We start from the raw sequence: 25594 nt of genomic DNA, 5'->3' as shown, positions 1-25594 counted from the left end.
ATGACCTCTTGCTCTGGTAGCATGTTGAGGTCACCCACGAGTCTAAGACACAGGTGCACACACACAGCGGGTCCAGCGTGAATTGTAGATCAGGAGATTTTACCTCACACTTCTCTTATAAGATCTCTCTTCATCGTACCTTACGGGATAAAAATGAATGCAATGAGCAAGATGAGCCAACAGACGGAGAAAATGACAGGTACATGTTTTAAAGAACGGACAGAACGTGAGAGAAAAAGCCTACCCCCCTGAAAGAATCAAATTGCCTTTTTGGAGAAAAACGTATTTTCATGGGATATAATCGAGGAGTTAGAATTCATGATTAGCTTCAGCCAGTCCTCGTTATTTGCAGGTTCTTTGCATTGTTTGCAAATTTGCCTCCTGCTTGCATTTTGTTTCTGACCCCCCCCCCCCCCCACGTCAATACCTGTGGCGCCTTTATGGTGACTCACTACTTTTATTAGTGGCAAAAAATTTGAGCCACCTGATGTGCACATTCCCAGTCGAGGCCCAACAAAACAAGGCTCTGCCTTCTCGTTTTAGCGCAGGCTCAGGCTGCCAACAGGTGCTGTCTATTTAGTGCCATGTTTTCCCTGTTCTTGTGCTTTTAATTGGTAATTTCGCCATTTAAAATGCCCCCAAGCAGAGTGTTCAGGCGCTGTCTGGCATTCCTAAGCACAAGAAGGCTGTGATGTGCCTTCTGGAGAGGATCTGTGCATTAGAGAAGCTTTGTTTGGGCAGGGGCTATGGTGCTGTTGGCCGTGAATGCAATGTTAGTGAGTCAACAATATATATCAAATCAGCCATTTTTACACAGAAACACACAAGGTTCTATGTTAATTGGTTAATGGAAATTAACCAGGTGTTTGCAGGAACTTAGCCCTGTATTCCTCCTAGGAACAACGGTTCGCCGTTTAGGGTTCTAGAACATGATTGCCACAAATAACAAGAATATACTGTCATCAACAATTATAAATCTAATTTCAGATTGGGCAACTTTTTCTTTCATTTAAGTCCTTTGATGACAGGCTCCAGCCTAGCTGAATACTGGTCTTGGGACTGGCCGAGATTAGATTCTCCGAATGGTATTCAGTAATAGGCTTATGGCTTCTCTCATTTTGAAAATGGCATAACATGAAAATGAGACAATGCGGGCTAGGAACAGAAGTGGCAAAAAGGACATCCAGAGAAGATGGACGGCGGAAGACGGGAGAAAAACATGGACACACGGGGAGGACAGGGATGGTTGTAAATTTCTCCCTCCAGAAGAAAATCTTCCCAAATGGAGCCCTTTTCTCCTTAAGAAACTTCTCCCAAATGGAGTCATTGAAAACTGATGGGTGTCAATGAATGAAAAGTGCCTTGGGCATGTGTAACTTCTCATTTAAACTTTCCTATCAGATAATGAGTCTCTAAAAGCAACCTGATTATAATACCATTCTGGATTGCCAACTCTTGCTGGGAAGGCTCTTGGATGCATTATGCACATTTTCACCCAATCCTTGGGGCCTTTCTATGAATTGCCCCTTACTTCCCCATTTTCTGGATGCTGCACTGAGGCACGGAGAGGTTTTTTTAATGTTTACTTATTTCTGAGAGAGAGACAGACAGACAGAGGACCCGAAGTGGGCTATGCAGTGACAGCAGACAGCTTGATGTGGGGCTGGAACCCACCAACAACGAGATCCTGACCTGAGCCCAAGTCAGATGCTTAACTGACTGAGCCACCCACATGCCCCAGCTCGATGTCAGGGGCTGGCAGGAAGGTTCAAATCTATTATTAAGCCTCCAAAACCCATTCTCTTCTCTATCTCCAACTGCCACACCATGGAGGCATTGCCCTATTTAGCTAGAAAGTGGCCAGTGCTCATTTCCACTTGAATAGAGAATGTCCTTGTCATCTTTTGCAAAGGGAGACAGCCCTACAGGAGGTGGATACTCCAGTGACTTTACGACCGTAGGAGTGGAGCTTAGAGGTGGGGATGCTCCTTTTTGAGGTAGCAGGATTGAGCTGTGAGGTAAGCAGGGGGTGGGAGTCCTATAAGCTAAAGAGGGTCAAAGCCGCTGTTAGGATCACACGAACACTGCTTGATTCGGCTAAGCCAACGGGCAGTTCTAAGCCAAATCATTATCCCGTGTTCACCTCATATCAAGAGAAGGAAAACCAAACGCATCTACTCCTGAGCTAGGACTTCCAATACTTTAAGGGGGGTGAAGGAAACTGCTAGAAAAGGGTGTGAGAATTCTGCTGCCAGGCTGACCTGGGTCTGAATTCTAGTTCCATCTCTTCCTTGCTCCTACTTATACTTGACATAAGTAGCTTTTCTTCGTTGTTGGCTTCCCTTATCTGTACTTGGGGGTTTACTATGGGGATTAAACACTACATACATAGAGCACTTCTAATGCCTGATACGGTATTGCCCCGAAATAAATGCAAGTCTTTTCTTCCAGCTTCTTTGCCCACCCCTCCCCCTGCCTTTTTTTTTTCTTTTTAGTAAAAAGACTCTTTTTTGGAAGTGCAGATTGGGAAGTCTACTTTGCTATCCATCTTATGGAGGAAGATAGGCTATCCTTGTCTGTTTTCTTCGAGCTAAAGCTTAAAGGCCTCCCATTTTCAATCAAATAAAAAAAAAAATGAGTGAATCAGACACAGAGGAAGAAAAGCACAACCCACAGAGAACAACGGTTCTTTGCAACAGTGAACCAAACAGGAGAGTTCCCTCCTCGGCATCCGTACTTTTAAGTCTCCGCTCCAAGCAGCCGGTGTTAACTGTTATTCTCATTATTTTTACAGCACGATCCAGCGCCCTTCAGTCTCCATGCTGTTTCCTCACGGGCTGCTAATTGCATTACCCTGAGGAAGGGGATCATCCCTACCCACGCCACCTACCACTCTGCCTTACCTTTCACCTGAAGGGACCCGTGAAGAAAAGGGATTTAGAAGAAAACAGAGAAAAGATAGTTTATTTTTCCCCCTTTTCCTAGGGCCAGGCAGGTAAATTACTTTCCGTAAGGCAATAAAGAAGGCAAAGCTGTGCTCAGACCCTGTTGTGTCTGCGAGAGAGGGAGACACAGGCAGCAGGTGCACTGATTCATATTAAATCTATGCTTTGCAAAATGGGAGCAAAATTTAAGGTGAAATGAGCAATGATCGATAACCCCAAGAGAAGATTATGTGAAAGAGAATCTGAAAGAACAGGTCTCTATGGGTATTCGGAAAAAAAATCTATTGATTGGAAAACACTCAGTGTATTTATTTTAAATAGAATTCACGACATTTCCCCAGTATTCCAGAAGTGAGTTGTTTTCCAATCCCCTCCAAACATGCAGAATTTCTTACCAAATCTTGGAAACCATCACGACTTACTTGATGATGCTTTCTGGAATATGGATGCAGTCCATTGGGATCAGCCCACTGAGTTCTGATAAACTATTGACATACTTAATTTTACTGCTGAATTTTGAGCTAAAAGAAAAGAGAGAGAAAAGATATCATTAGTGTCCACTTCATCCCTTCTAAGTGTGTTGCCTCTTCTTGAAAATCCTGAAAAAGTTAACACGTTGGCCCCGCACTTACTAAGAAGAAAGGCTACACATCCGAGTAGTTGCAACATGCCAGATACTGTTTTAAGAGGTTTATATGTATCGACTCCCTTATTTCTTCTTAAGCCTAGTGAGGTAGGCTTGTTATTATTATTCTCTTTTTGTTTTAAAAGATGTTCCGAGTGCTCCTTTAAAACTTGGGGAGGGGCTGAGAGGAGGAGAGAGGAAAAAATCCCAAGCAGGCTTCACGCTGTCAGTGCACAGCCCCACCTGGGGCTCAAGCTCACGAACTGTGAGATCCTGACCTTAGCCGAGGTCAAGAGTCAGACGCTTAACTGACTGAGCCACCCAGATACCTCTAATTCTTCTTCTTCTTCTTCTTTTTTTTTTTTAAAGATAAGGAAACTCGACACACAGTTACGTATTTGCCTAAGGTTTCACCTCAGGTATATGGTAGAGCCTGGATTCCAACCAGAGCAGTCTGACCAGTCTATACTCTTATTTTTTGTAAGTTTTTTTCTTTTAATTCCAGTTAGTTAACAGTGTTATATTCGTTTCAGGTGTCCAATGTAGGGCTTCAACACTTCCATGCATCCCCTAGTGCTCATCACACGTGCCCTCCTTAATCCCCATCACCTATTCTCCCACCCCCCTCGGGTCTACACTCTTGACCGCACATCACATGGCCTCTCAGAGGTTTCTGCCACTCTCCACATTCATTGGTTTATGGTTCACTTGGCTTTGTTTGCTTGTTTCTTTGTTCTTAAATAAAAATCTTGTCATTAATTCTTTCAGACTCTTCCAAGGTTGATCTATTTCATGTTTTTGCACGTTTGTTTATTTCATGTGTGTGTGTGTGTGAGAGAGAGACAGAGAGAGAGAGAGACAGAGGGAGAGAGAGAGAGAAGGCAGACAGGGGAGGGGCAGAGAGAGAGAGGGAGAGAGAGAATCCCAAGCAGGCTCAGTGATATCAGCACACAGTCCAACATGGGGCTCTAACTCATAAACGGAGATCATGACCTGAGCCCAAACCAAGGGTCAGATGCTTAAATGACTGAGCCATCCAGGCACCCCGAGGTTGATCAATTTTGCAAGTATACATGGGACACCTGGGTGGCTCAGCTGGTTGGGTGTCCGGTTTTGGCTCAGGTCATGATCTTGAGATTCATGAGTTCAAGCCCCACACTGGGCTCACTGTTGTCAGCACACAGCCCACTTCAGATCCTCTGTTCCCTTCTCTCTGCCCCTCCCCTGCTTGTGCTGTCTCAAAAATAAAACATTAGCTTCTTAAAGTATGTATAAACTCATTTTCCTCTTAATATTTTAGCTTAATTGTTTGTTTGTTTTTTTTAGTTTTTTTCTTTTTTTAAGTTTTAGCTAGCACGTTCAGTCCAGATGGACCAAAACCATATTCCAGTAACTGGATCTGAATTACAAACAGCTTTCATCTACACGTTATCATGTTAGATGTGTGTAGATGGATATAAGACAACATGAAAAGATACTATTGCAACTGATCAAGGAATGTGCCTCTGGGGAAACGAGTTCCGAACAGAAACTGGCAGTTGTTGAAGGAAGAACTTAGTCTTATCGGTAATGGTTGGATGTTTCATAAGGAGAAAGCATTTGTGTATTATTGGTGTAATTGCAAACTGCTTTTTAAAATGTATCATTCCACTTGAAAGGGAACTTGATCAAGCATCGAACTTTCTGGAATGGTTTCCGAGAAAAAGACCTCTCCAGTCTAGAGATCATGCTGAGCCGTCTGCCAATTGTACTGCCTTCTGTTCAACTGCTGTGCATTCTAGAAGGAAGGCTTTGCGGGGTCATCTCTCTGTACGGTTATCTTTCACATTTTACTTGCAATCTGACCCTGGGCCACTGGCGGTGAATGACTTGTGTCTCCATAGAGTCACTTCTAGTCGTCCTGAGAAGTCTTGGATGGACACACACTACCTCTTCCTTCCCCTGGACTTCCTGAGCTAAATTCAGGTTTTGATAAAAGATAGAGTGGGTGGAAGGGGAACCCTCCATCCAGCTCCAGGGTTACGTTCACTAGAATGTACAGTTCTCTGAACATGTCATGTTGTCCCTTTCTTGGTGTGTTTGGACCCGCTGTTTCCACCTGGTTTCAGCTAGTCCATCCTATCGGTCCTTCAAAACTCACCTTGAAGGCTCGTTCTTCTGGAACACCTCTCTTGACGCAGGCTCTCAGCCTTTACTCTCTACCTGTCGCCCCAAATTCACCCTCACCGTGTTATCACCCCCATTTTGCTTCAGCTATGCCCTCTGTTTCAACTGCTGACTTGTCTATGTCAGCTGCCGTGCCTCTCAATCTCCACCTAACCCAGTACTTGCCACGGACAATTCATTAAAAAAAATAAATGAATTTCCCATCTACCTCTATCATAGGTGTTCTCCTTCAGCAGCAAAAGGACCTATAACACATTTTAGTGACCTCTTTTTTCAGGTCTAAAAATTGGTTACACTGATACAGACTGATTCAGAGGGGGATCTTTAAAGACGGAAGGTCTCACATGATGAGACTGTAGGCTATAATATTTAAGTACTTGAAATGTATTTTCTTTACAATTAGGCAGACCACTGGGTTCAAAGTCTGAGTCTATCACTTATTGGCTATTTTACATTAGACCTGGGGTTGGCAAACTATAGCCTATGCACCAAAGCCAGCTTGTTAACTGCTTTGGTTGTTTTTGTTTTTGTTTTTGTTTTACAGTCCTCCAGCTAAGGATTGTTTTTACATTTTTTTTTAATATTTGAAAAAAAATCTGACACCAAGAATATTTTGTGATATGAAAACATTTTTAAGAAGTTCAATTTCAGTGTTCACATATCAAGTTTGATTCGAAGACAGCCACACTTACTTATCTACATAGTGTCTATTGACCGTTTAGGACCTATACTGGCAGAATTGAGCAGACGTGACTGAGACCGGATGGTCCACATAACCTAAAATATTTACTGACTGATCTTTTACATAAAGGGTTTGCTGGTTTTTGCATTAGACAACTTAATTGACTTCACTGAACCTCAGGGATGTTTCCTGCATGAGGGAAACAGTAAACAGTACCTCCTTCAGAGGACTCACATTACAATTAAATGAAATACTGCCTGTACATACTCAGTAAATGTAAGCCATGAGTTTCTATAATTTACCACAATACTCTTTGCTATCATTTTATTACTGTTGTTGTACTTACCATCTTGAAACTCCCTTCGACAAATGATGTTGAATTGTAATTACTTCTCAGTATTCTTACAGTAACAAAGTTTTGTTATTTACCAAGAAACTTATTTGTTTTATAACACCCAAATGATCAAACAAATATCAGTGAGTGAATATGATAACTAACATTTACTTTTCTTAGCTATTAAATTTGAAAAGAAAAACTTTTAAAAGATTCTATTTTGAAGTAATCTTTGTATCCAGTGTGGGGCTTGAACTTATAACCCTGAGATCAAGAGTCACATACTCCACCTACTGAACCAGCCAGACACCCCACCATTAAATTTTTTATAAGCTCTTCAGTGTACATTGATTCCTATTCCCTTATCAAAACATTTTCTTTTCTTTAATGTTTATTTTTATTTTTGAGAGAGCGAGAGAGAGAGAAAGTGTGGGGGCGGGAGGGGCAGAGAGAGAGGGAGAGAGGATTCGAAGCAGGCTCCGGGCTTTGCGCTGACTGCAGAGAGCCCCCGGCACTGGGCTCGAACTCATGAACTGTGAGATCATGACCTGAGCCAAAGTTGGACGTTTAACCTGAACCACCCCGGCATCCCAAAGCATTTTCTATCATTAAAGTAAGTGGCTTTTGTATACCTTAAATATTTCATATTATTTTTTTTTAATTTTTTTTTTTTACATTTATTTATTTTTGATAGACAGAGACAGAACACAAGTGGGGGAGGGGCAGAGAGAGAAGGAGACAGAGAATCGGAAGCAGGCTCCAGGCTCCGAGCTCCGAGCTGTCAGCACAGAGCCTGACGTGGGGCTTGGCTCGAACTCACAAACCATGAGATCATGACCCGAGCTGAAGTCGGATACTGAACCGACTGAGCCACCCAGCCTCCCCTCTCATATTATTTTTTTAAAGCAATTTCACATGGTATGGTAAAGAACTAAACTTTGCCAGAGGAAAACTAGGTTGAAAGATGCTACTCAATGGTTGGAAGTGGACATGCTACATACATGTAAGTGAACACTGAACAAAAAAGGTAGAATTGGGAAGGCACAGTAAATGTCCATGTAAAAAATAAAGAAATAAAGGTTTTTAACCTTTAGCATTTTTTTTTTCCTCCACAAGTGATCAGAATGTTTCTTAGAAATTCATCAATAACTTTGAGACAGAAAACTTTCAGTTCGTCTCCTCTGCATCCCAATGTTAGGTAAGACTGTATTTTATTTTAAAGCTCTCTAGGCAATACATCCTGTCCCTTTCATTTAACTGTTTCAAGTCTCACTATATTATGAGGCATGTTTTCTTTTTCTTTGTGTCCCCAAAACGTAAGGTTATACAGTATCTAACACAACATAAATGGTGGATAAATATTCACAGAATTGAACTGAATCGAAACCCAGAATCCTCATGGGCAATGAAAAAAAACCTCTCAAAATGGCTGCCCAGACTCTTTCCCTAAGTTTCGTGACCTACATGATATGTGTTCAGAAGAAACAGAACAATTAAGACAAGGCACACCACTCCCGTTTCTGTCCTTGGTTTGTCTTTATTTTTCCACTGTTGCGTTATGATGCCTTTTCTATGCTCTACAAATTACCAAGTCACTTTAAAAGTATTACCTACTCCCTTTTGTATGATGGCATGGAAACCCTCCCACTTCAACCTCTGTGTTACAGCAAGCAATAGAGAGGTCATGTTTTGTAATAGTGGGGAAAACAGTCATTACAAAATAATGCTCACCCTTAATTAGGGTTCCTTGCTACACAGTCCAAAATAGCATTCCAGGAAAGGCAGGGGCAAAATATGTCTTCCTAAATACTGTCTGTGTTCGTGAATTCTTATTTACAGGACGATGAACACATATTTTGAAAAACGACTAGCAGTATTTTTAGTATAATAACAACCATACCTTATAAAAGGTCGTGTCACTGCAAGGATTGTTCTGATGAACCAAGATGGATGAACAATGATGAATGATTTCAAATTCTTTCGCAACCTATTTAACAAAAAAAAAAGAAAGAAAAGAAAAGAAAAGAAAAAAAAATCACTCCTAACCCATTTTCAGTAGGAGTTAAAATGGAAAGTATATCCCCAAATAAGCATATTATAATATTAGAGAGTTCTAGGTAAGTTCCTATTATCTGATGGGAAGGAACTGAATGACCATGATTAGTAAAAAAATTATTTTATTAAAAACTTTTTAATGTTTATTAATTTTTGAGAGACAGAGTGTGAGTGGGGGAGGAACAGAGAGAGAGGGAGATACAGAATCCGAAGCAGGCTCCAGGCTCTGAGCTGTCAGCACGGAGCCCAATGCGGGGCTTGAACTCACAAACCATGAGATCATGACCTGAGCTGAAGTCAGACGCTTAACTGACTGAGCCACCCAGGTGCCCCCCTCCCCCCAATTTTTTTGAGATATAATTTGTAACTTGTATGAGTCCAACCTCATTTTCCCAGAGGAATAAATGTAAAGTAGGATGGGTGTATTTCTGGACTGCATAAATCTATGACTATCAGGGTGCATTTTTGCTTAACAATTCTTTTCATTTTTGCCAGCATTATCTTTACTGTTTTGAAAAGAACACATTCTTACTAGCAACTTAGCCAATTTCTTTGATCTACTAAGCCTTGGTTTCTTCTTCTGTATTATGAAACAAGTAACAATAGATCATGTGGTTGTTTGACTTTCAGATTACCATTTTAGCATTCTTGATATTCAGGCATGTTTTGAAGCATTAGCAATGCTACTTTATGAATGTTTAGGTCATCAAATGGATCTTAGATAACATAACAGGGCACTCGCATGTTGTCATGCACGAAGCCACGTCTAAGGGGATGCCACACTTAGTCAACTGAGTCACCCAGGTGCCCCTAACATGTTTTGTTCTATTCAAGCCAGTATGGATGGAAGTGAAGTATCTTGGGAAAAAAGTGCACCACGGGACCAAATGGGCTAGCGGTTAACTTGAACTATCTCGGCGAATGATGGACTATAAGCCCAACAGTCGCCCAGATCAACAGTCCTAGTGCACATAAGCAGCACTTATGTCACGTAAGTGACACGTAAAACCAGTAAAGACACGTAAAACCAGTCACGTAAAACCAGTAAAGAATCATGGATACTCCACGGGTGCCTGGGTGGCTCACTTAGTTAAGCATCTGACTCTTGATTGGCTCAGGTCATGATCTCATGGTTTGTGGGTTTAAGCCCCGAGTTGGGCTCCGCACTGCCGAGCCTGCTTGGGATTCTCTCTCTCTCTCTCTCTCTCTCTCTCTCTCTCTCAAAATAAATAAATAAACTTAAACAGAATATCCATGATTCTTTTTTTTTTTTTTTATCAGGACACACCGCACCTTCACACAGCAACGGCATACACATAGTTTAGAACAGACTTGGTCACCAGGTTTGAGATGACAACACCTAGCAAAACCTAGGGGAGCTCTGCTTTATTTCAGATTTGGGGCAGCAAGTGAACTTTTCTTAATATTTCTGTCCTTTCTTAACTCTGCATAATTCCATGTTCCCAAAATGTGATCACCGTGTTTCGGTAGATGAAAGGGAATTAGGAATGGGAGTTATTGAGGAAGCCAAAACGGAGGTTAAATAATGACGCCCACGTACCGTCTGTCAATCATCTGGTAGCATTTTTTCATCCAGCCCAGCCCTGGCATCTTGCGTCTGGGGGTTGCACCATTCAAGTACACAATCATATAGTCTTCAGCTACCATCAGCTCTAAAGTGCTTATTACATATCTGATCACAGGAAGGAAGAGGAGGGTTTTCATTTCCCACATGAAACAGTTCATCTTATTTACAACATGATTATACGACATTTAAATTACAGAGCGTATGACATTTAAGAATGGTTGTGCATATTACCTCTTTACCTTGAAAAGAATGCAGTTTCCTAAGATTATTTCTCTGAGAGTGAGTATTGCTCATGTATCTGTAGGGTTATCTTGTTTTTATCTTTTTTTTTTTTTTTTTAATGCACGTACGCTAAAAAAATACGTAGGTTAGAGCCCGAATTTCAAAAATGTCAACAATGTTATCATGTACCAAAGGCACAAGTGAATGATATAGATGAAGCCATGTTACGGGGGGAATAAAAATAACACTTTATCCAAAGGAAATGTTCCAGGATTTGAGAGTGCAGGCAAGACTGTGTTCGTTTTGTTTTCAAATCACTCAACTGACAAAAGTTCTTTTAAAGGCTTTTGCCTCTTGAGCAATATTCCTTGACAGAGATTTCATTGACTTTTCATCAAAGGCTTAGAATATTCTACATCATCTATTTCCTCCCATTAAAGATGCACTATCTGCCATGCCATGCCATAGACATTCACTCAAAGCACTTTGCCATAAATATCACTCACAGGAAAAGATTTTCCATGACATAGTGGTAATCCGCCCGACTGCTGTCTGGCAGAAAACAGGCAGCAAACACAATGATTGCATTTAGGCCGTCCCCATAGTATCCTGGGGGACAAACAAAAAGACATTTGTGACCAACTGAAAGCTCTTAACAAGATAATATTTAACCTAAAGGGCAAATCTGGAAGCTTTGGCAAGCGTGTGTGCGTAAATGTAACAGATCTTTAAGTGAGTATTATATAGGCTATACTTCTGTAAGTACATAACCTTATTTTCAGTGGTTATCATAGAGTATAATATATGTATATTGTATACAGCCTTAAATATACAGTGTAAATATATTTGCATTAATGGCATATCCATTGATTATGGACGATTATATGTGTTGTACATAGTCATGAATGGGGTATATAAATATTCAACTTAGCAAAGGATGGGGGTTTTGACTTACAGGTTTCTAATATATAATGCTTCAGTCCTTTAATGGCTAAGAGGCTCTCCCTGATCCTTGTTAGCTGTTTTTCTCAGACTCTCGTTAATTTAAAGGGAAAATCTAGTCACTGAACTACAATATAATCAGGCTCACATACTCCAGTGACCAGATACTAATAGGTTAACAAGCAAAACACCTTTATTTTGATTTTGTGGACTGGTTCACTTGCCTGTAGTGTCCCTGGGATCTCCAGATTCAACAGACAGTGCATTGACACATGGAAAGTTCTGGCCAGGCCCAGAGTCACTGAGCACAGAATACAGAGCCTCATCTTTTTAAAAAAGAACAAATTCAAGAAAGGCCTGGTGAAAGCCAACCTCTCTTTGCGTTTTACGACAATATGTGCTTCTGAGAAAACTTGAGAATTACTTCCTGGTGACGTGGACATGAAGCAGAGGTGGGGGTGCTATACACACGTGTGTGAGAAAATAAAAGGCAAGTGTGAACTCCAAGGGTCAAGAAAAATATAGGGACATCTTAGGACATTCTACCCATATCTGAAAGCTGTGTGGCATTCTCTAAGCTCCGTGTTCCCTCAGAGCTTATCTTGGACACTCATGGCAGCTGTTGGTCAAACCTCCACGGGTTTGTGCGTGGAGTCTCTCGTGTCCTTCAGACTTAAAAATGAAGGAATGCACCGTGTTTTCATTTTTTAATGTCCCTTCATAAACACTTGGAATTTTTGTCATATAACATAGGTCTGGACTTCAGAATCATTACGTAGAGATTGCCTCAAAGCTCTGAGTAGGCAGACGGGACATACCCTCAAGCCTGATCTGAACTCAGTGCGTTTCATTTTTTCAGAACTCTAAATACCCCTCTGGTGATTACATGGCAGGAAAATACAGGCTGGATGTAGACTTGGATGGGCTTAACTCTTGAAAAGCAGCTTAATAAGACATTCTCTACAAAGACAGTATGACCCTACCACAAAAGAGGTGGGGGAAAAGAGTGATACCAACTAAAAATATATCAAATTATGGGTTTGTGTGTATGACTAATTTGAGGTTGTTGGATGCAGTGTTTACTCCACACGTGTTAGAAAATGCTACCTATGTAAGTATACACCCGATGTAACCCATGTTTGCAAAACAGGATTGCCGTGGCTTCCCTATGGATTATTTGCTTTGTTCTGCCTCTTCCAACATGCAGGTAGTTACCAACTTCTTTAAGAACGAGATGTGAAGGAAGATGGCAGGAGATACATTGTAATACAAGAAGTGTTTGTTCCACCGAACAATTTCATTTAAACAGATTCAGAACCCAATGAAAATCCACAAAGGATACCAGTGGCTTTGCTACACCAATGCTAACACCACAAAGGTAGGCCATTTAGACTGCGCACAATGCCAAGGACCGGGTTCATTCAAAGAGAGAATAGACATAATGAATCCAACTTAAAAACAAGTACAAAAGCATCTCTGTAAATGTAGCTGCTTGGCTCCAGGGTGTCAACCTAACTTCAAGGTCATGACCACTCAGCTACTTTGATTTCTGTTCCCGTTTCTGGAGAATTTCTAATTCTAATTTTTTTTTTTTTTTTTTTTTAAGGACAGTCCGAGGTTTCTAAACAGTACTTCAGAAGTCATCTTAAATGGCATTTCAGCTCTTTGTGTCAATGTGCCTGTCCTTGGAATGCTGTGGTGTCACGTTCACCCAGGCTCATTAACTCGAAGGGATACTGAAGAATCAGCTCGCCACGTCCTGATCATCGTCTAAGTCAGGAATGTCTCTTTATACAAAAATGCCTGAAATTCACTAGTGAAGGTGGAGTTTCGTAGTTTTGGGCAGAGGAGCTGCAGGAAGGGAAGAAGAGGCAGGAGACAGAGGAAGGGAAGAGGAGGAGAGACGGTGGAAGACGCAAGAAAGGAACGAGAAGAAAAAGACTTCTTCGGGCAAGTTCTCCTTCCCAACCCAGATCTGGTGCCACTGCTGTCAGGCTCGGGAGATATTTCAGATCGTCCTTGCTGGCAAAGGGCGGTAACTGGAAGGAATGGGTCTGTTTGCTCTTGGTTCCTCGCACATGCCTTCGAGGGGGTCGGCTAACCCGATTTCTGTGCTAATATTTAGCTTATTGCAGCTTTAGTCAAGGGAAGTCGGCTGCCAGCAGCTGAAGAGTTCATTAGAAGGATGGCTTTTTGAAAACATGTACTTTAGCTCTCTTCTCAGGAACCAGGAGGTGAGTTCAGGGCGTGTGCGCTGAGGTGCATCAGCAATGCCACCGCGGGGCCTCCTGAGACCCTCTGGAGCGATAATGCAAACCTTACCTGAGGCAGAACAGACAGGCATGAGAGGGATGGGACACAAGTGTGCCGGCCAGCAAATGGGATGGAGAGAGGAGGGAGGATGTGACAGTCGCAACCAAAACATACACACACACACACCAGCCCGCAACTCTTCTCATTCTTTCCAGGGTCATGTGTCCAGCAACACTGCAGAGAAGTTACCTGAATCTCCTATAACGAAATAAGAGAAGTAAAAAAAACAAAACAAAACAAAACAAACACACACAAAAACACAAAAACACAAAAAACAAAACAAAACAAAAACAAGAAAGGAAACTTCTCATTATAATGCTTCGGTGTAACTGTCCTTGGTTATTGAAATACATTCTCCGTCCCCAAGTTCATAAAAAGCCAGTTTCTGGCCTCCGAGTGACCCCACACTGTTGTTGATCCAAACCACCTAGACCTCTCTTTGGTTGTTTGTTTGTTTGTTTGTTTGTGCAGATAACAGGAATATTGCTCATGGGCTCATGGGTGGTGACCCCGGCTCTGAGATCACCTCTTTTGACTGCTGAGGTAAGGGAGGGCTGGGAAGCTAGGTCATGTCCCAAGGTCACAGAGCAGTTAGTGGCAAAGACAGGTCTTGAGCTCTGTTCTTCTATAGGTGTCCAAGGCCTCCTACCATAGCTCCTATCAAGGTCACCAAAGCCGAAGACTACATTATTCGGATACTGCTCTCACGCGTGCTCCCAGCTGGCATGACCCTTGGCAGAGTCTGGCTTTGCAGCGAACTTAGGTGGCGGTTTTAATCACCCCCACCTTGCAGTTATCGAGCTGCTGCTTTCCTGTTGGCCTGAACGGGAGAACTTCTTCGTGGGAAAATGCCAGACACGCCAAGACCTGTGCTCACTATGGAGTGCTGCTTCTTACACGCTCGTCAGAAGCCAGGATAACAAACACAAGAGATTGGTATCTGGGGAGTGTCGCTTTCTCATCAGTAGCGTCTAAGAAGGAGGTGTCAGCTTCCAACACAGCGGACCAAGCTCTGGCAAATTCAGAAGTAAAAATCTGAACTCAGTCTTTACCTACAGAGCACAAAAGCTGTTCAGGGGGTGGCAAGAGGCAGCGTCCCGCTAACGTCCCGGATGGGTGCAGCCAGGGGCACACTCATGCAGGCCAGTGCCCGGAGGAGGCCGAGGCAGAGCTGGGGACAGGAAAGGTGGCCGTTTCTTCCAAACAACACTGGACAGACGCATGAACAAAACCGAGCTGACGACACAGAATGGAGGGGAGCGAAGGCCAGGGGAGGGGGTGGCTGGGACGGAGGGCACAGCAAACCACGTGATCCGCGACGGGTCAGCTGAATTTTCACCAAGTGTGTGACAGGCAGAAGCGGTGGCTTTTTGGGGTTTTTTTTTGGTTTTGTTTTGTGTTTTAACCCAACCGTGTGGATGATAATCACTCTTTCCTGATTCGGGCAAAGCACGGATGGGCTCAGGAGCGCTGGGAAGCAGTGATGTTGCTTCTTCACATCAAAGGGGCTCTTAAGTTAAGACCCCGCGTGGTCAACACACAGATGACTACTGGGTGACTCTGATTTACTTCGACAGACTTTTCTACCTCGTTCAACTTTTTTTTTTTTTTTTTGAATGGGCACAGGCTACTTTTATAATCAAGCTTTGTGTGGTTTTCTTTTTATTTCCAAAAAGCAAACAAACCCCAAATACCTGATGGGTGGTACTGAGGAGGTAGGAGCTTCGGGGAAGATCTGGGATGATGTTCGGGTTGTGGAACAAAGGGGTTGTTGATTCTATTGGCCGGCTGGCTGTTCCCTTCAGCGAGATCGGGCCAGCTCTCGTTCTGCAGGGCTCTGCAAAGGTTTCCCTTGGAGCAAACTGCCTCCCGCCCCCACAGCACCTGTCCCTGGGCCACATGACCACCGCAGGTCAGACAGGGAGGCAGGGCAAAGCAAGGCCGTGGCCAGGGGCGCCTATGGGCATTTTCTTTGGCTGTCGAGGTCGGAGTCCCTGGGGGATCCTGATACTTACATGAAGGTAGCAGTGCCTGAATGGAAGATGGATAATCTGGCTGGCGGAAGGAAGTGTGAAAAGACAAAATGTCCTTCTGCTTGGTAGAAAACAAAAGCTACAGGTGTAATGCAGCGCTAAGACGCTATTTCCCTGTCCCCGGAAGAGAGAACAATGGCCTCGTCAGCTGACACTTTTTTGGAAGAGCTGAGCGCTTAGGGTGGGGCCTCAGGATTGCAGGAAACGAGCGCATGCAGCAGAAAACTTAAAAAAAGCCGTTTATGTTTCCTGAGGTTGATAACATTCACTGTGGTGCTTGTGCTCATCTGACTGTGAATCCAAAATCAAGCGAGGCTCCCGGAGCTCCCAGAAAGCACTGGAAAGACCGAACACACAGCTTTTCTCTCTCCCTGGTCCGTCCCTAAAGCAGGTGGAGGCTCTCACTGGAAACGCCTGTCATCAGGCACAGATGCAAATGGAGTCCACAGAAAAGCAAACTTCAAGCAGGGGGAGAGCCGACCAGGCTGAGCCTCAAGAGACTTATTCCTAAAGCTTCTCAGAGGATTCAAAAGACCATTTCGTTTCTAGAATGACCTCTGGGGTAGCAACCTTACTACAGGTCGCAGCAGCACAGACGTGAAAGCTATTCAGGTGAACCCTACAACCACGAGAAGTGTGGTCGCCACCTGTCACCATACAAAATTATTACAATGCGGTTGACTATCTTCCCTATGTGGTACTTCCCGGTCCATGACCTACTTATCTTATAACTGGCAGCTGGTTGAGCATTTCAGAAGGTATATAATTGTCGAATCGCTACATGGTGCCCTTGAAACTAAGGCAACATTGTAGGTCAACTCTGTTAAACAAACAAAAAAAAAAAAACAAAAACCTACAACTGACCCATGTGAATTCCAAACAGACGTTATTTAATTGGACAGCTGCAGTTTTCAAGAAATTTGCACAGAAGATTACCGCTGTCAGATATGCGGTGTGAAAAGCAGTTTTCACACTGGAAAGCTATTTTTTGCGTAGTGGGCTTCCCACTGTTTATTGAGTTGCGTATGAGGTAATGCACTTGGCTCTGCACTCCCCTGAACATCGATTGCAGAACAGGGTTTTGAGGATGCCATGCCTCAGAGAACCCTACTTTCATTTTTCCAGTAAAGAACTACGGCTGCCCTCCTCGCCACCTCCCAGAGTGGCAAAGAGCTGGACTACCTCCGTGAGAGATGACTCTCCTGTAGGGCTCGATGACCTTCATGTCAATCCGCTGCTCCTGTTCTCCGATCACCACGGTCCTCCACAGCCGGTTGTCCTCCCGCTCCTCCTCCGCCGTATACTCTGGAATGGACTCTGACTCTTGGCCGGAATCTTTGTTAGCTGTGGAACTTTCTGGAAGGGAAGCACAGAGCAGGACTGAGGAGCAAGACTCCACAGCTGAGGCAGTTCCACCACGGGCCATCTCCTGGCAGAGGCAGAGTCAACCTGATGGCACCCTCTGTTTGGCACAGACAGCCCTTATACAGATGAATACCATCCTGACCACATAAAAGATACTCAGTGAGGTCTTATTTAGTGACTGAGAGAACGACCAAATCCATGCTAAGGCCAAGCTGAGGCCTTAGCTTAAGGCCAAGCTCAGCCCTGCTGACAGATGCAGGGCTAGAGATGCCCCGTGTTGGTGGGCTACGGGTGGATAGGCTGCTACCAACTCATCCTTGAACGTACAGGTTGAAGACCTGTACACTGTCCTCATGGGGTGAAAGTCTATTTATCAGGCACAGATCATTTTATTTCCCTTGGGCCACAGATCCTGGTGTATCCTGTGTGTTAGGTATCTCGATACCACCAGCCTAGACCCTCCCCCGACCCCCCACAACCCTAAGACTCTTACAAAGGAGTTGAGCTCCCTTCCCTACTGGGAGTGAAGTTGGGCAGAAATATGGTGTTACTTCCTACGGAGTTTTCAAAATACGCTATGGAAAGATTTCATAGTAAGCAAGAAACAGACAACTCTGTAGACCAGAAATGCTCTGAGACCAAAAACTCATCAGACTCCTATTTGTGGGTACATGGGGCAATACCAAAGCCCGCTGAGCATTCTTCGGGGGAACATTTACTGCACAGTCTCGTGCATCCCCAAACAAGCAACCATGTTAAGTTTTTGAAAGAGCAGCTGTTTCCATTTCTATTTCAACTACGAGTAGAGTTTAACAATGGTTATTCTCTGTATGTTTCAGTAATTTGAAGGAAAAGATTAGTTATAGCCTTCACCATAATTCTGTGAGGTACGATCCTTCTTATGTTTTCATTCGTGGGAAAAGACCTTTCATTTACATTGTACTTACATTTATTTTATGGCACTTCGATAATACGAATATTATTCCTATCTACCACGCATCAGGCAGAGGAGTAGGCATGATGGACCTGCCCACACAAAAGCTGAGCTTGAACTAATTTGCTATCACACTGTACCCTGCATGTGTGACTGTCTCATTCTCTTCATTTTACCATGAGGCTGCGAATTCCTTGGGCCTGGAAATTGTGCGTGAACCACCTTTGTTACCCACTTCCACCAACCAACTCCACGCTTAGCTTAGAAACCTGCCCAGAGCACCCAGTGAAAACTGAGGCAGCTGGGTAAATAGAGAAAAGCTTGGACAAGTTCCTGAAAATACAGGTACTCTGTAAGGGGACCACAACAAAGCCATCATGTTCTGGAAGATTCCTCAAGACACACTCAAACATGTCTAATTATCTGTGACTTAGAATTGCAAACTGAAAGCCAGTTGGGAAGCAGTCCCAGCCTTTTCTGCCAACACCAACAGCGACCAGACAGGCAGGCTCACTCTGGCTTCCTCTGCCTTCCCACCAGTGCCCCTCGTCTTACCGAGGACGGAAAGCAGCAACCTTTGGTTGCAGCCCAAGTTCTGCATCACTGGTGCAGATCCATCCATCTGCACTGGACTCCCTGTCTGGACTCCTTTCCTGCTCTCCCTTCCTCTTGGCTGAGGGCCCTTGGACGCTCATCTTAGTTTCCTTCCTGGGACTCTGTTCTCCATCTGGCCTCCGCGCCCTCAGAGCTCTGGGCTCTGATGTGGGTTGTCTTCAATGTTCCTGTACATACATGCTCTGCCCTGCAGCGAGCTCACCTTCCACCAGCCTTTATCCTTGTTTGGGACTCACTGGCCTGCTCTAGCTTGACCCAGGTGATCAGTGTGGGGTGACTGTTTTGTTTTCTGCATGCTTTGATCGAGGCTACCTCGCTTAAAAAACATTGTACGCCGTATTCTTTTTTCTGGTTGGAAAAATAAGATGCTAACAAAAGTACAAACAGTACAGACAATCGTCCATGAAAACAACAATAATCACCAGTCCTGCTCTCACTCATTATTGTTTGCTCTGTATTCTTTTTATTATGCACATGCACACGAGCATAACCCCCCACCCTATTTATGATTATTCTATACATTCTACATGTTCTATACATTTTCTCTTATATTGTGCTCGTATCTAATAATATAGCATAGGGTTCTTTTCATCTCAGCGAATATCAAGCCTGCTCATCTTTTTTTTTTTTTAATTTTTTTTTTTTAATGTTTATTTATTTCTGGGACAGAGAGAGACACAGCATGAGAGGGGGAGGGGCAGAGAGAGAGGGAGACCCAGAATCGGAAGCAGGCTCCAGGCTCTGAGCTGTCAGCACAGAGCCCGACGCGGGGCTCGAACTCACAAACCATGAGATCATGACCTGAGCCGAAGTCGGTTGCTCAACCGACTGAGCCACCCAGGTGCCCCGTAGCCTGCTCATCTTTTTAAAAGCCTATTTATTTATTTTGTTAGTAATCTCTATCCCCAATGTGGGGCTCAAATTCAAAACCCCGAGATCAAAAGTCACATGCTCCTCCCACTGAGCCAGCCAGGCACCCCTAAACCCTGCTCATTTAATTTTTTTTTTTAAGTTTATTTATTTATTTTGAGAAAGAGAGAGAGAGCGCGGGGTCGGGGGGGGGGGGGGCAAAAAGGGAAAGAGAGAGAATCCCAAGCAGGCTCTGTGCTGACAACGAGGGGCTCAAACTCACAAACCGTGAGATCATGACCTGAGCCGAAACCAAGAGCCAGATGCTTAACTGAATGAGCCACCCAGGTGCCCCAAACACTGCTCATTTTAAAAAGTAGCCCCAGAAGGACGCCTGACTGGTTTAGTCAGTAGAGCCTGTGACGCTTGGTCTCGTGGGTTGTGAGTTCAAGCCCCACATTGGGCATGGAGCCTACTTAAAAAACAAAAAAATAATAATAATAAAAATGAAATAAAGAGTAGCCCTAGGGTATTCCATTTTGCCGATGTCTTTTAGTTTGTCAATCCCACAGTGATAGAACTTTAGTTTTGTTCTATTTTGTTGTCGTTCTTATAGAGAACTTGCTTCAATAAGTATCTTTGTGCAGGTATCTTACTTCATTTGTGCACGTGTTGCTGTAAGTTAACTTTCTAGCAGGTGAATGCTGGGTCAGACACTAGAAGCACTTGAAGTTTTTATGGATATTTTTGTCCTTGAGTGTATCACACCAAAATATATGAGTTGTTTTCCTCCAAAAACTCTGGAGGATATTAAAGTTTTTACCCCTTGACAATTGATGGTGAAACCGGTCTGTTGTTTTTATTTGTATTCCTTTAAGTATTAAAGAAGGTAACACTTTTAAGTGTTTATTAGCTATTTATATTTCTCTTACTGACAGGGAGGCACCCGTAAGGTCCTTTGCCTCTTGTGGTCCTTACTGATTTGCTGAAGTTCTTTATCTAGAACTTTGTCATGGTTTGCAATTCATTTCCTGCTTCGGCTTAGCTTTAATTTTTTTTTTTTAATGCTTGTTTATTTTTGAGAGAAAAAGAGAGAGAGTGGGGGAGGGGTAGAGAGAGAGAATCCCAAGCAGGCTCCACACTGTCAGCACGGAGCCCGATATGGGGCTCGAACTCACGAACCCTGAGATCATGACCTGAACCCAAGTCGGCTGCTTAACTGACTGAGCCACCCAGGCACCCCTGTGCTGAGCTTTTAAATTGATATATTTTTTTTCCAAACAGAAACTTAGTGTGTTTATATAGTTGAATCTGTTCACATTCGTCTCTACGTTTTTTGGTCCTTGTTTCATAGTAAGAACGGGCACTTCTACCTAAAAGTATGTATGTATACAAATACACAAGACTTTTCCTGCACTTGATGTTTTTGAACAAGCATTATTACTCATTTTGGCATAAAAGTGTGGACCCTTTTATGGAATGCTATCTCTGTTGGCCTCAAAGAAGGAGAGCTGGCAAGATGCTGGAGTTCCTTTTCCTTCCCCACCTTCTTCTGGTTGATATAAATGGGAAAAATACATTATTTAACAGCTGGGTGCACAGTACATTCTCAAAGTGTTCATTTCTAAAAGTCAACAGTATAAGCCAGTAAGAAGCGAAGATGGCTTTATTTACTCCCTTGAGTTAGCAATCTCCTCTAGATCCTAATTCTTCCACTTTACTCTAAATTACCATTCTCCCCCCAACCCAAGCCATCATCTTCTGTTTTCAAAAACCTCAGGACTCACTTAACTGGCCCCAGGGCCTCCAAATTTAACTTTTGGCCTGATGCCCTCTTCACTAAGAAATGCTTAGAAATTTTCTTTGTCTCCCTTCCTCAGTAACCAGCTTTTCTCCCCGATGACGGTTGAAGTCAATTAGGCCCCAGGGAGGAGTCACCTGGAACATTTTCCTTTGTCTTCTTATTTTTTTAAATTATTTTTTTTAATGTTTATTTATTTTTGAGATGGAGACAGAGCATGAGCAGGGGAGGGTCAGAGAGAGAGAGGGAGACACAGAATCTGAAGCAGGCTCCAGGCTCTGAGCCGTCAGCCCAGAGCCCGACGTGCGGCTCGAACTCACGGACCGTGAGATCATGCCCTGAGCCGAAGTCGGGCGCTACACCGACTGAGCCACCCAGGCGCCCCTTTCCTTTGTCTTTTGAGAGATGACTTGATACACACGCTCCCGAACGTCCTTTGCTGTACAGACACCGTGGGGGACCCACTGTTGGTGAGTAAAGGGGATCCCCTAGAGGTGGGATTAGCTGTGGCCTCCAGCAGGGATGTGTCTCTGGGAACGGGGACCAGCTTTCCACAGTGTGATCAGACACCGATGATGTGCATCACCTGAGCAGACCCTGTTTGAACTTCCTCTCGTTACAGGAAAGACATCCTGTATAGAGTTGGGAAGCTTTTAAGTAAAGTTCTTTTGGTGACAAAGAGCAGGCAGGAAGTTTGTCTGAAGATAAAACTCAGCATAACGCGAGCGCCGAGAAAATCGTCCTTTCAGACCGCACCATCTGGCACGAGGTGGCTTGTGGGTAAAACAAGATCAACACTTGTTTTAGTCGTGAGTAGTTTAGGTGTGGAGTTAAAACACGGAACTGATTTTACAAGCTGGTCACCTGCAGGCTCTGATTATCTGCAAAAAAAATGTTGGAGCACCTTATTCAGACCAAAACTGGCTGTTGTTAGGGGTGAGTTTTGGAAAAAGGGAGCTCAGATGAGGTCACTAAACATGACGTAGGAGCCTAGGAGGAAAATAATACAAAAATGTTTCTTACAACATTCTTATCAGAAGTATTCAGGCTAAAATTCTTGATCGTTTTTCCATTTCTTGTATGAAATGCTTTTGCTGAGACCTGAATTACGGTAAAAAAAATAACTACGGTGAGTTTGGAAAGCAGAAATAGTGCATCATATTTCTCACCTTCAGATATTTTTGTTTTAACTCTTTTTTTCATGTTTATTTTTGACAGAGAGAGACAGAGCATGGGGGGGGGGGAGGCGGGGCCCAGAGAGAGGGAGACACAGAATCTGAAACAGGTTCCAGGCTCTGAGCTGTCAGCACAAAGCCCGACGCGGGGCTCGAACCCACAGACTGTGAGATCATGACCTGAGCCGAAGTCGGATGCTCAACCGACTGAGCCACCCAGGCGCCCCAACCTTAGGATATTTTTAAGTTTCTAGAATTAATATAACAAAGTATGTTTCTAATAACAAGGCTCAGCTCTCCCTTATCCTGAAAGACTGACCTCCTAACCCCCTCAGCATCTTCATATGTTTAGTATCTTTGGCACTTGTAAATATCAAAGGAAGTCAAGCTCAATTCTATTAATCCTTCAAATGATATTTTCCAACCCCTTGGACACAATTATTAAAGAAAATTTTATAGCAGTGGAGGCCAGTTTAATGTTTTTTGACAGTGAGATTCACAAGTGTTTCATAAGTAAAACCACAACGTGGGCAAATAATCTGCCAGAAATGTTTGCTTATCAGCTACAGAATAAAACAGGCAAATGGCAGGAGAGTTCTTCAAGGGCTGGGTAAGGTAAGAGCCCTGGAGTCATGAAAATGGCTGGCTACAAAGACATGTAAATAAATGGAAGGGTAGGTTACCAGGCTTGGCTTTGCGTGTGTCAGCCTCATCTAGTGAAAGACCCCCTCTTATTCACTGTCAATATATTATGGAGAAGCAGCATGGCCCAAAAGTCATGGACAACAGCTCCGGGTTCAAATGCTGGCTCTGACATTTACCGGCTATCTGACCTCAGGTAAGTTGTTAAGCTATCTGTGCCTCCGTGTTCTCATCCTAAAATGGGGCAAACATGATTCCTACCCATACAGCGGACATTCACGGGGCTGAGGGTTAAAATACTTAACATTTATAAATGCTTAATATTTATAAAATACTTAATATTTATAAAGCACCTAGCGCAAATGCTGGCACATGGTAAGTACTATGAAAGGGTTCATTAAGTGAATCACTCACCAAACATCTTGAAACACTGTTGCCTTCAAAACTCCAATTGTGTTTAGAATGCATACACTTGGTTCAAAATGCAAGAGACCCACAAACATGCAGCTTTCAGGCATTTACTTTGTAAGCTGGGACTTTAATGTCGTCCTCTCTCTTACGCAGTCTGTTATCTATATCTGCAGGTTTATAAAACAAAGCTCTTCAGATGGCTTTCTGTGTTTTCAACGTTTCACGTTCTTGTTTGTTTAAAACAGGGCCCGGATATACATCTTATATTTGAAAATCAAAGTGGGCTTTAAAAGTCAACTTACATTAAAATTCTGTCCTTTGAATTTAAGACCTAAATGTAGGCTTGTGGTTGGTAAACTGGTTCTTTCAACAAAACATTGTCAGCTGAAAACAAGGAAACGATGTCAGCAAGTGACAGCTTTAATTACCAGCTTTTTCAGCCACCACCACTTTGCTTGGCACTTTTGCTATTTATAAAAATAAAAGGTTCAGATGTGGTGTGGCACGGAGCTCCATGACAACGGGGAGGTACAGGGGGAGAGAGGGAGGGGCCAGCTCACACCCCAGCTGTCTTCTGTGGGATTTGAGTCAAGGCGTGACTCTTACAACGTGGGCATCTATCAGCAGGAACAGGGCTGGGGCGGCTGGGGGAGGCGGGGGTGGGCAGAGTAGCTGGGGAAGAGTCTCTGACACGGTAGGAAAGAACATGAACTCAAGCCCTTTCACCTTCCATTTGTGTATTTCTACTTACAGAGTCAAACACCCAGATAACTACAGCAATGCAAGAACACAGTACCAATGCAATACAAAATCGCTATTTACATATCAGTAACTACAGTACAAGTAGTTTGGCCAGTTTTTTTTTTTTTTTTTTTTAACTTGAGGAAATAAAGCCTTATCCTTTGTGAAGGCAGGGTCTGAATCTGTGCTCGTCATGGTAGGAGTCCCGGGGCCTCAGTGATCATTGATTGAATTACTCAACTAATTTGATGAATTTCCTAATTACGTTCTCTTACAAATGATGCTGCTGGAATTAGCACGGCTGTAGGCATCAGGGCATCATTCCACCGTGCTGTTTCCTTTTTGACGGTAATAGTTTTCATAATGGAGTAGCTGTGGCCAGGATACTCTCACTCTGAATTTCAAATATTATAAACGCCACCCTGTAAAGCAGAAACTGTGGAATGCCGTTTTATAAAGCAAGTGCTTTGTGTTTGTACATTTCTTAACAAACCCGATTTTACTGAGCAAGAGAAGGAACGACATGAGAGTGATATTCCTATCAGGAATGTCGGTGTTTGAGCCACCAACTTTTACTTTTCTTCCTTTTTATTCTTCTCCTATTACCCCCAGGTCATCCCTCCCTCCGTCCTGCTTTACTGGACGTATAGCAACAAACCTAATAAGGTCCCTGCCTCTGCAGAGCAGACTATGCAACCCGATAGTTAAATGACAGGTTTTAATTACTGACACAGGGAAAACAAAATAAGCAGAGGGGTTGGGGCACCTGGGTGGCTCAGTCGATGAAGCATCCGACTTCGGCTTAGGTCATGATCTCACCGTCCGTGGGTTCGAGCCTGCATCGAGCTCTGTGCTGACAGCTCAGAGCCTGGAGCCTGCTTCGGATTCTGTGTCTGCCTTTCTCTCTGCCCCTCCCCTGCTCACGCTCTCTTTCTCTCTCTCAAAAATAAATAAACATTAAAAAATTTTTTTTTAAATAAGTAGAGGGATAGAAAGTGACTGGGTGTGGGGGTGGGTGGGTGGGGGTGGGAGGCGCCTTTGATTATAGAGGTCAAGGAAGGTCTCTGATGGCAACTGATTAAGATCTGAATAAAGAGAAGAAGCCAGCTATGGAAGGGACTTCAAGGAAGAACATTCCAGATAGTGGGCGCTTGTA

The 25594-nt window shown here is 43.4% G+C and overlaps 1 protein-coding gene across 7 annotated transcripts in view; it reads right to left on the bottom strand.

Annotated features, from left to right (window-relative positions):
* The window catches only part of PRUNE2 (prune homolog 2 with BCH domain), a 266301-nt gene that overhangs the window by 9866 nt on the left and 230841 nt on the right, over nt 1–25594 (bottom strand). For 4 of the 7 annotated variants that reach the window (XM_053205242.1, XM_015072607.3, XM_053205244.1 and 1 more), the window contains exons 12-16: nt 17088–17261; nt 11124–11226; nt 10369–10500; nt 8653–8739; nt 3368–3466 (exon numbers count right to left, since the gene is read on the bottom strand). In XM_053205242.1, the coding sequence (XP_053061217.1) occupies nt 3368–3466; nt 8653–8739; nt 10369–10500; nt 11124–11226; nt 17088–17261 (595 nt within the window). The other 3 variants (XM_027041002.2, XM_053205243.1, XM_053205246.1) reach the window with 2 other exon arrangements.

This window comes from Acinonyx jubatus, chromosome D4, assembly GCF_027475565.1.
Source record: "Acinonyx jubatus isolate Ajub_Pintada_27869175 chromosome D4, VMU_Ajub_asm_v1.0, whole genome shotgun sequence".
NCBI classification, from domain to species: domain Eukaryota; kingdom Metazoa; phylum Chordata; class Mammalia; order Carnivora; family Felidae; genus Acinonyx; species Acinonyx jubatus.
This window is presented reverse-complemented; position numbering and strand designations above follow the sequence as displayed.